The 11,436-nt window shown below is 42.2% G+C and overlaps 1 protein-coding gene across 1 annotated transcript in view; it reads right to left on the bottom strand.

The window, feature by feature from the left end:
- Nucleotides 1–11,436, bottom strand: part of atad2b (ATPase family AAA domain containing 2B) — a 67,702-nt gene that overhangs the window by 51,763 nt on the left and 4,503 nt on the right. The window contains exons 9-19 of the mRNA XM_032543532.1: nt 11,071–11,172; nt 10,829–10,940; nt 10,571–10,686; nt 10,160–10,334; nt 9,603–9,691; nt 7,927–8,086; nt 6,510–6,600; nt 5,945–6,256; nt 5,147–5,297; nt 2,350–2,536; nt 1,954–2,139 (exon numbers count right to left, since the gene is read on the bottom strand). Coding sequence (XP_032399423.1) covers nt 1,954–2,139; nt 2,350–2,536; nt 5,147–5,297; nt 5,945–6,256; nt 6,510–6,600; nt 7,927–8,086; nt 9,603–9,691; nt 10,160–10,334; nt 10,571–10,686; nt 10,829–10,940; nt 11,071–11,172 — 1,681 coding nt within the window. The remainder of the gene's footprint in view (nt 1–1,953; nt 2,140–2,349; nt 2,537–5,146; nt 5,298–5,944; nt 6,257–6,509; nt 6,601–7,926; nt 8,087–9,602; nt 9,692–10,159; nt 10,335–10,570; nt 10,687–10,828; nt 10,941–11,070; nt 11,173–11,436) is intronic.

Raw genomic sequence — 11,436 nt, 5'->3', positions numbered from 1 at the left:
TTTAAACTGAGTCAGGCCTGTTTATATTGTAATGTAATGTTACTTTTTGACTTTCCTGTATAATAAATATGAATGAATGAACGGATGAATGAAGTCACATGGTCATAGGAAGCTTCAACATAAGAGACTTGAGCGCTAGATCCAAATAACCAGAATTCAATATTATTTCATTTAACTAGCCTGGCATAGCTAGACTAAATTCCAAAGGCGTATTAGTCTAGAACCTATCTAGAAGATTTCCAAGGGGTGTTACCAACGGTGCACATCAAAATGCTTCTGGAAACAACTGAATAGACCTACAACCAATCAGAGCTACGGATAGCGCTGAGCGGGGCAAGTTGGAGAAGTGCTTGCTAGTTCTGTTTTGAAGCAGGTAAAACATGGGGTCCGGGCCACAAACTTCCTCAAGTTACAGCTAAACGGCACATAAAAATGTGTTTCTGAAAACACACGTCTTAAACTCGCCCAAGGTGAGAAACGATGGTGATCTTCGGCTGGAAATGGCAGATTTGTCTGGTTTCCAGGCTATCATTGAACTGCAGCCTCATCAAAACCAATAAAGTAACTGCAACACCAACTGGGCAGTAGTCTAGTTATGCCAGGCATTGATCATTGCCAGTATGACAGACAGTGTGTGGTACAGGCATCATGGTTTGCTTTTAAACATGGCTTTAAAAATGAGCAAAGACTGGGTCTTCTTATGTAACTGTACAAAAGTTAAGAAAAGAACTGATTAATAAGTGTAATGATGCAATCACACTCAAATGGAGAAGAAAGCCAACACAGCCTCAGGACTGTCTTGATATCCTCATGCTGAGCTCTATATTTACTTGAGCACCCCATTTGTCCCATCATGAGCTTCCCAATTTTCCAGGCTGCATGGCTATGTGTGCATGGACCAAAGAAAGGTAATTTGGTGAAAAAAAGTAATTGCCTATCCTACATTGTTTCAGTTAGTCATTTTGTATGTAATGAAAGTATTCTACCGAAGTAGACACTGCGGCTGAATGGTGTGCAGGGTGCGATTACTTCCAATTTCATACTTAACACAGCATGTTCATCAACAAACATGGCAGAGTTAAGTGAAGTAAAAAGCCTCAATGAATGTAAAGAATTGCAGGGAACTATCAATCACACAATACAAAGGCAGGTGAAAATTAAAATCAATGAAAACGCAAAGTGGCAACTAGAACTACTGAGGTTAAACAAAAGAGCTTAGGCCTCAATGGAAGGCCTAAGCCTATAGAAACTGAAGCTTCTGGGCTGTTAACACTAACAGTTATCAGTTCTAATGAGTCAACTACAAAGAAACAATCATCCAGAGAGCCTTGCAGCCCTTACAGCATAGCAACGGTTGAGGTCTTGCCAACACACAGACACACACAACACACACACACACGCAGTGTGTTTCCTAAGGTGAAGACATGGGGCGGTAAACCTAATTAAAGACCTTTTATTGTCTGTCTAGAGAGGACCCTCCTTATATTTCTCGTATCTTTTTTTCCACCTCTAATTTTCTCCATTTCACCGTCCTCTAACACACCCTTACTTACAGTCTAACCCACAACGGGTGGTCTGTTCGGCTTCGGCTTTCAGAAAGAGAATAATAAATCCAAGAGGAAGAATGAAGGAGCAGGGGTGGCGTTACCCCATGGTGAAAAGTGGGCAGTGGGATAAATGAAAAGAAAAGGGAGATCCAGCCAAAGTAGATTAAAAACTCTGTGGGAGCAGATGCCCTGAAATGTGGCACCCTGTGTGTGTCTGCACTAGCGCTCGTGAGTGTGAGAGAAAGAAAAAGAAACCTTGTGAATCATGCTTTAGCCTCCTATGCCATATAAAAAAAAAAAGACATCAGGGTAACACTCGCTGACATATTGGAAGCTAATTCCATCAACGGCAATATGTAATATGTAAGAAAAAAAAACAAGGAAAATGTCAGCTCAGCATTCCTACCTCGTCTGACAGCTGGGAGTAGTGGGTCTCAGCAGTGGCGAGGATAAGGACAGGGCAGAAAGAGGGGACATCGTGCAGCAGGGTGAGGAAGGTGCTCTTAACAGTGTCACTCACTATCTCCCACCACTCTGAGATATGTGGTATGAACACCACACTGGGCACGCTCCGGCGGGCCTCGCGGAAAACCTGCAACCACACAGTTGGGTCAAGTACACATTGCTTAAATCCGAAAAAAAAAAAAGGAAAAGTTATTGTAGAAAACATTAAATCATAAAGCCAGTAAGTTGCTTACTGTATCCAGATTTAAACCACCTGTGCAACAGATGGCCTCGTATGGATCTGCGTGTGTGTGTGTGTGTGTGTGAATGCATCAGTGTATGTGTGTGTCCGCTCTACCTGAGCACAGGACTCCTCTGGCGTCTTGGCGCTGACGGAGTACAGAGTGGGCAAATCCAGGAGGTGCACTGGCAGCTTGTCCAGGTGGTGCAGCAAGGCGGGGGCCAAGTGGGAACTCTGTCCTGAGCCCGGGGGACCGGCCAGCATCAGACGAGGCCGGTAGGCTGTCGGCTGTTGGAGGGCGGAGCTAGATGCAGGAGGAGTTCATGGTAAGCACGGTCTCTATCACCATTTGATCACCGACCAGCAGTCACATGGTCATTGAAGCAGGACTGCCACAGCAGAGGCTGTCTCATGTTCAGGTTAGTTTGGTTCATTTGCTGCAGTAAGATAATGTTGAAGAGTAAAGCAACTCAACAACCCTGAAAGTGCTTCACTATCAATGCATTTTTTATTTTTTTAATGGAAACGGCAGTGTGCTGTAGGCCTTTTCTGTGAAACCACCTCAGTACATGCTGACAGTTGCACAATCTTTTGTGCCCCGTTTCTGTCAGCTTGAACCATTTCAAGGACAACATTTTATTTATTACATCTCTGCCCAAAATGAGAGCAATCAGATTACAATAAAGAACAACAATGAACTTTTTGAACTGGATTGAAGGCGACCTTAGGCTCAACTGATGTAGTTTAACAGAAAGGAAAAAAGAGAGAATGAGCCACACAACAGTTAAGTGGTTAGATAAAGAGTCAGAAGAAGCTTGTTACAGCTTGGGCGAGTCTCTCACTTCCACCTTATTATGTGGGAGCCTTCCTTGGACACGCACAGAGCCCACAGCAAGGGTTCTGCATGCTGCAGCACCCGGTTTGTAAGGTCAATACACAATACCTGTACTTCTGTGTGTTTTGCAAGTATTAGATGAGCCGAAAGTGACGGGAGTCTTTGTTCTCATCTCACTCTAGCATTATTTCTCCTATAGGTTATGTGGCACCGACAGTTCACATGTATTGGAGACCTTGGAGATTTCTGCGAGCTTCCATTGTGGCATAGGTGTTGGATGACACCATTGGATAACCAAACCCTGGCTTTAGGAGCCCTCTGACTAAGGCAGAGATCATCTTGGCATTAAGTAGAGATGCACCGATTATAATTTTCTAGTTTCACCTGCCGATACCGATTTCATTTTTTCTAACTACTTTACAGCCCACACACACAAATATTTATTTCTTATCTTCTCTGTAATAGAACATATTTTGAACATATACCTATAAAAGAGAACTATATAAATAACTCCTGGTGTGACAAATTCACATACATCTAAAGTGCAATAATATGGAGGAACCATTTCCTTCTTTTCACATCCAACTAAAAAAAAAGTGATATATTTAGCAACCTAAACTGTATGAAAACAGGTGGTAGCCGAATCCAGAGTTATTAAACTAGGCATGATGAACGTGAGTAGACCCGTCCATGTCGCCCTGCACCGCACATGCACATATAACGATTCTCCCGAGGTTAGGTAGCTGTAATAATGGATATATGGTTATTAAGAACGGTAACACTGTACATAGCTATATGTCTAGATACCGTTACTACAGACATAGTGACTACATCTCCTTGGTTCTCTCAAAACATCCATAGCTTATTTTGATAAGCATTACGAATTAATACATGCCAAAGTGTTATAATGAACATTGTTGTTGACTGCCAATGACAGCAGGCTAACCTTAGTAGCTAGCGCTAGCTAGTATCTAGCCAGTAGAACGACATAATGATACAATCATACAATACATCTCCTTGGTTTTTTAAATACATCCATCGTTTATTAAGATGAGCGTGACCAGCAGGTCAATCTGTAAAAATTCTGTCTATAATAATAGCCGCCTGTATTCATAGTACATATTCACCTGTAAACTCTGTAAACCATTAGTATATTATGTTCATTGTACACATCTGTAAAAATTCTATTTATAGTAATATCCACCTGTATATTATATTCAGTACATATCCAGCTGTAAATCTTGCTCACAATACTTGTTATCTATATTTTATATTCATAGGACAAACCCATCTGTAAAATTCTGTTTATAATATTATTCATTTTGTTGCCTTGTACCTGCACATGTGTGATGACAATAAAGTTGAATCTAATCTAATCTAATGGGTGCATCTCTAGCATTAAATGCAGTAAGTTTGGTGCCCATCCAAAAAGGCATGTTTATATCTTTAAAGATACACATTTACCTTTAGGTTTTTCTTTCGCATGCCCGCCACTATAGTAAAAAAAAAAAAGGTTTGAGCCTTCTGTTGGACTTAGAAACTAAAGGCTTGATAACAGCTTAACAGGTTCATCAATAAATGGTTCAGGTAAACGAAAAGTCATCCTGTTCATTTACCTCTCTCCATTTCTGAATGAAAAACAGCAACTGCAAGTCTGCTTTCAGAATTCTCTTATCACTTTCACCCTCTCCTCTGTTGTTCATTGCTTTTTGCACTTTTTTGTTCTTGTATGGAAAATAAAGAGTTAAATCCTAATTGAGGTTTTCTTCTACTACAAAGACAACTGTTCTTCTAAGCACACTAGATCTAACAGATAACACTATGAAAATCAGTAACTCTGTATCAGGATCAATGTGTGTAAAGTTGGTATCTTGGCATTTTGTCTACAAAATTCTAGATTTGACAGAAAACTTATCCTAAATATTAATTTTCAATCTCATTTAATCATAAAAATATGTTCCTGTGTTTGCTTTTAGTAGTATAATTAGATACCTCAGCAATGTCTCAGCACTTAAATAGACTAAATGTACTTTTTTACACTGCCCATGAAAACTGTATTTTTTCTACTTTTGGACTCACGAGGAGAAATGGAGGAAGGGTCTGTGCGTTGCAGAAGAGGAGTGCTGACTCTTTGGGGATGCAGCAGGCTGGACTTCATAGATGGAAGCAGAGTGTTCTTCATTGTCATCATCACTGTACACGTCCTCTTCAGGCAGTTGATTGTCAGCGCCTAGCACAAAGAAAAAACACCGCTTATACAGCCATGCATAAGTAGCAACTAACTTTAGGACAATTATTTATGACAGCAGTGGCAAATGCACTTAAAAGTTTGTTTCTAGAAAGTTGAATCCTCAAAGCAGCCCTATCACTGACATTAATGTGGTCATTTCACAGAAAAAGTGAGAGTAAAATAAGAGAGCTGGCTTATTAGGCGAGATGTAATGGGCATTTAAAGCAATACAGCACTCCGGGAAACTCATGTTGTTATTGGGTGCAACTCCCGTCCGCAATCTCCCACTGGTCAAATGCTGCATTGTGGCTAATCTGCTGTAAACACTTTTGTTGACTGGAGTGGGAGTGGAGTTATTGAAGTGCAGGCGGAATGACTGGTTTTTCAATCTCCGAGCTATCACCGCTGCATTCTCGGGGGGAATGTTTCATCGCACACCAAGAGTGCAAGTTTAATGTGTGAGGGTTATACAAAGCACTTCGGTAATAAGGTGGGGGGAAAGAGAATAAAATACTACAAAGAGCCAAGAGGGAAAGCACACTAACAAGTGAGACCGGTGGCAAGGGAGAAGAGAGCAAGAGTCAAAGTGGGAGATGCAACAACAAGGAGTAGGAAAGCACAATCAAATGAAACCATGTGCACCCTACCGTGTGTGTGGTCCCTGTCAGTACACTGAGCGTGGGGGAAGACTCGGAGCAGAGCTTTCAGCAACAAGGAGAAAGAGCTGGCCAGCAGCGGCCTGAGGGTGGGGGACAGGGCTCGGCCAGGGGGAGCCAGGGCCCTCTGGGAGGCGGGGACGATTGTCCTCATGGCCTTGCTGAAGTCGCCCGGCCCCAGGACGATGGAGCCGATATCCAGCTTCAGTTTGACGCTGCTGCCGTAGATCTGGGGGTAGCGGCGGCGCAACGCCGCCAAGGCTGTCTCTGTGCAAAGTGCTTTAATGTCAGCACCGCAGTAGCCTGGGAGGAAGCCAGAAACACAAAGGTGAGTTATTAATTTGTTTGCCCACTTTTTTTGGCTTTATCGAGGTGGTTGAACGGCACAGGGAACATGAATGTCAGTGGGGTTAAATCAAGACAAATTTTCAAAAATGCTATGTTGATACTGCTTGGTGAAAATTATGTTTTATGTGCTTTACAGGGCCCCATTGGCCAGTGATAATTTTAACTGATACTTAGACATGCATTTTTAATCCCCAGGTGTCACTCTTACCGACACATTTTTCTGCAAGTTCATCTACAAATGGCTCAGCCAATTTGGGATTCCAGTCCCGTGTGTGAATCTCCAAGATGTGCTTTCTGGCCTTTGGGTGGACAAAAGGAAAAGGGACACAAAGAAAGACAGAAAACACAGAGTCAATAGATGAGGGGGTACAAGTCCTGTGTAGCCTAACAAGAACAACAATGTATTTGAGGTGTCCTTTAAAAATAGTACGTTGCACAAGACAGGATCAAAGAAACGAAAAGGCACGCCAAATATACTGAGAAAATCACTTCAGAAATATAATTAAAACCGTGTTTTACTCACCTTTACTCTATCTAGATCTGACAACAACAAGAGAAAGATCAAAAAGGAATCAAGTGCATAAGTGAGCACAACAGAAGGGCTTGCTTCAGATCAACACAATACACCCTTTATTTCATCGTCCCCACAGGACTCGGCTTTGATGGGCCGTCATTAAGAACAAAGTGGTCTTTGTCGTGAGTCAAGAGCAATAGATTTCATCATACCTCCCTTTCTGTTCAAAAGACACATCTGAGACAGATTTCACGCGGGCTTCTATCTTGGGCAATACCAATAGGGAGCTGAACTTGAATGTGTAGAGAGGATCACAACATGTATTTGCACGAGAGCACTGTTTTTGATTATTCAGCTCACTAACGACCTGCAGATTACCAATGATCCCAGTGAGTGGACAAACTATGCAAGGCAACCCACATTAGGCAGGCTCGATGGAGAGGAGTCCCCTACATTGAGCCATTTATCAGATTCTACAGTCACTTAATGTTTTTTTGTTTATTTGTGCCTAGCAGGGGGGGGAAAAATCTGGTCTCCCTGAGTGCAAGATTAAAGCAATCAGATCTGCATAGCAATAATTCTTCTGAAATTGATTTTTAATTTTCCATAAACTGAATGAGCATCTGCTTTGCCACTTGCTTGTTGTAACAAACCATCCAATAGTGAGGAAAAAACAGTTTGAGGAGACTCTTAATAGCCAGGGGGCTGTATGTACTAATTGTGTCGCAAGACTCTTATGAGTAAAATGACAATTACTTCTGCATTATATTGTGTCTCCAGCTGGGTGTGCCCACAGATACATCATTGTGTGTACAGTTAAGTGCTCCGTATACAGAAAATTGCATTCTGTCATCTACCAGTTGGCCAGGAGGTACAGATTCTGTGGCACAACAATATCTTAAGTAATGCTAAACACTGTACATCTTGGACTTCTATGTGTTGATATGTAAGGTTTCGGATGTACTAATGAAAAGCTCATGCTCCTGAAATGAAAACCATATCTGCTGAAAATCCAAGTACAGTGGGGGAAAAAAAAAAGACTTTGCATGTGTGGTTGTGTCAATCAACATGTGTCCACTGTACACGATATTGATGTGTCACTCTGTCTCACCTTCTTGTCGGGCAGGTTGAACAGAAACTCCCGGTCAAAGCGTCCAGGCCTCCTGAGTGCCGGGTCGATAGAGTCAAGTCTGTTTGTAGCACCAATGACCACTATCTCCCCACGACTGTCCAAGCCGTCCATCAAGGCCAGCAGCGTGGACACAATAGAACTGGACCGAGGGACGATGGTGGGGAGACAGAATGTAAGTATACGTGCAGACATTTAGAGCCCAAATACTTATTGAGAAAATATGAAAAGACTCATGAGCCAGTACGGACCAAAAAAAACAAGACATTATTTCTGCAAGTTGAACACAGACGGGGTCTATTAAACACACATGGTTTTTCCTCTATGTTGATTTGGCTGCCACGGTTTCAGAAATAGGGCTGTACAAAAGGCCGTCTATCAGCGGTGATTGTTAGAGTGCATGTCGGAGAAGAGCACGGACACGCGCTTCACACCGCGAGCGGGAGCGCATGCCGCTCTGCGGAAAAGGGAGAGAAAGAAATAAAGAGACTGCTGCTGTCTGGAGGATAACTAGCCAGTTGAGATTGCGTGTGTGAGAACTTTGCGAACTGTAAGTTGTATGTTGTTGAAAGAGACCTGCTCTCACTGCTAAAAAAAGATAAAAAAAATCCTTAAAAAAAACCCTGACACATATTGAACAAAACCGTATGAGGCAACATTATCAACTGGTCTATTTCTGTGTTGAGTAGAGCTCCTTGTGCGCATTTACCCAGCATGGCAGAAAAAGGAGAACATCTATAAACTCAAGTTTTGAATAAACTTCGGTCCAGAATTACATTTCACAGCAAGCAACAAATATTCCATTTTCTGGACGGCAACCATTTCCACAAAGATCAACTGCAAGCTGTGTGTATGATAGGACTCTTCCTCGCCTGCAGCTCATTTTGAAATGGTCTAAATCAGTTATGATTTCCAATTTCAATTGCTATATGACTGCTCAACATCAAATAATTAAACTCTGAAGCACCCAAATCCTGCCAAAATCAAAGCTGCAGTGCCAGTTAGTTTCTACCTGCAGTTTAAGAAAACCTGCACCACTTATTGACAAGGAAAGTAACAGCAGCAGTAGTTTAACCCTCATGTTGTCCTCTGGTCAAATTGACCCGTTTTCCTATATCTATGTTCTTTTTAATTCCCCAAAATAACATGATTGATTTCACACAACGCTCTTTGGCAAGTACAATTTTCTACTTTCATTAATTTTGGGGCGTCTCATTCAATTTTATAGCACAAATTGCAGTGGTTTTGAAATAGCATTGAGTAAAAGTTGACATATTCCAGTCTGTGATTATCCATCGACATACATTCCTTTAATTTTAGTCTAAGTAATTCCTAATTTCTGCTTTTCTAACTCAAACATTAGGTATAATTTCATATCAGCTAATATAACTGTAAAACTAAAGTAAATAAGTTAGTGTTACGTAGTGTTGAAAACGTCAAAAAAAGTCACCAAAATTGAAAAGCGCGTTGAAAAAAATGGGACAAATACCGTAAGAAAAAGTCAAAAACATTGATTAAAAGTGTCAACTAAAAGTGTTGATTTTGATGGGAAGACAACACAAGGGTTAAACCTGCAGATGCACAAACGCCAATGTTGCCTGTGACACTGATCTGTTGGGTAGAGTTAAGGTTTTTTTTCTTTTTTAAATTAGCCTTACCTGTGTATCTGGTCTTGCCTGCTGGAGCGAACAGGAGCCAAACCATCAATCTCGTCAAAGAAAATGATGGATGGCCTCATCAGGTAAGCCTGATCAGAAGCATACACAAGGTCAAACCAGGAAAAGAAAGATGTGCCTCTCATTGAAAAAAACAAACAAAATAAAAAAAAACACATTAAAGCAGGCTGGGTTCAGTTTATGTAAATGGTACATTTCAGTCAGGGAGTGAAAAGCTATGTGACAATATTAAGTTGCAACAGGTGAACTGGAACTATTCTCCCAGCAGCCACCAGTTTTCTAGTTACATTCTGAAGTCAATTCAGGTCAAGTGAGTGAAGCTGTGGCTACAGCCAGTGTCCTGCCTCTGTGTCTACAGCCAGTGTCCTGCCTCTGTGTCTACAGCCAGTGTCCTGCCTCTGTGTCTACAGCCAGTGTCCTGCCTCTGTGTCTACAGCCAGTGTCCTGCCTCTGTGTCTACAGCCAGTGTCCTGCCTCTGTGTCTACAGCCAGTGTCCTGCCTCTGTGTCTACAGCCAGTGTCCTGCCTCTGTGTCTCACCTGGTCAAAGAGCAGGCGTAGCTGGCGTTCTGATTCGCCGACCCACTTGCTGAGGCAGTCGGCTCCTTTCCTCATGAAGAAGGAAACTTTCCTGTCTCCCTGGCTACACTCATTGGCAAGCGCCCGCGCCACCAGGGTCTTTCCTGTCCCCGGAGGGCCGTAGAACAAACACCCTCTAAAAAGGGAATGGAAAGGAAATGGAAACCGTGTTTATTTGATAAAAGCAAAAGGAAGCCACTTTATCATGGCATCTGTGTAAGTACGACAACTCATGAAAGTAGACATGTCTTTGATCAGATATTAATAGAGTCGGTTTTTACATCAGACTTAGAAAATACAACAAAACTCCAAACCAAAAAAAGGTGACCTTTCGGAAATAAACACACATTTTCACATCTTAGTTCTTCTCACCTGGGAGGCTGAATCTTAAACTTCTCAAAGATCTCAGGATAAAGCAGTGGGAACACAACCATCTCCTTTAGCGACTGAATGTGATTACTGAGGCCACCCACATTGTCAAATTTCACCTGAGGAGAAAACACACATTTACAAACTGAAGAACTCCATTGATACAGTAAATTGGCTCGTAAAAACTTGGGACACTTTCAAAGTTGGACTAAAACTATGCTGCTTTACAGCTTTTTGGTATTCATTCACGTTTTCACTCACTGAGCTATCAAGGTTCATGGGATCCACATCGGCCAAGCTGGCACCCACTTTCACCCGATCACGCAGCACCCCACTAGCCAGGTCTTCTGACGCCAGGTTCATGGGCAGACATCTGTGGGGGGGAATAGGATTGACATGTCTGTTTAGAGTCCAATATCTTAATTATTTTATATCAGAAAAGTGTTTTGATCAAAGCAAAAGTAAAGATGGAAAGAAAGATTAAAGAAAGCCGCAGTCATCACCTGTTCCTGGCCCGGGTCATGCTTTTGCTTTTCCTCCGCTCAAACCGCTCTTCATCAGAAGACGAGGTGGTGTCACTGCTGTGAATGGCATGTTTCTTCACTCTGGAGCAGTGGGACAATCTGCATTCAGTTTTACACTAATGCACTAGCCTGACAAGCCAGACCCACATCAAGATGTTGGGTCTGGGAACTCCCCATCAATCCGAGGGGCGGGATAAACGGTTGTCTTTCAAATTCCCTCTGCACGCAACAGGATAGCGCTACAACCAACCAGAGCAACGCTGGTTGACAGATTAAACTTTTACCGTATCTGGTCAGGAAAACTCTGAACACAGCTTCCTTTTTTTAAGAATGACTTCAGTGCTT

This window comes from Etheostoma spectabile, chromosome 18 (genome assembly GCF_008692095.1).
Source record: "Etheostoma spectabile isolate EspeVRDwgs_2016 chromosome 18, UIUC_Espe_1.0, whole genome shotgun sequence".
Classification (NCBI taxonomy): Eukaryota; Metazoa; Chordata; class Actinopteri; order Perciformes; family Percidae; genus Etheostoma; species Etheostoma spectabile.
Note: the sequence above shows the minus strand (reverse complement) of the source record. Positions and strands in the feature narration are given on the sequence as shown.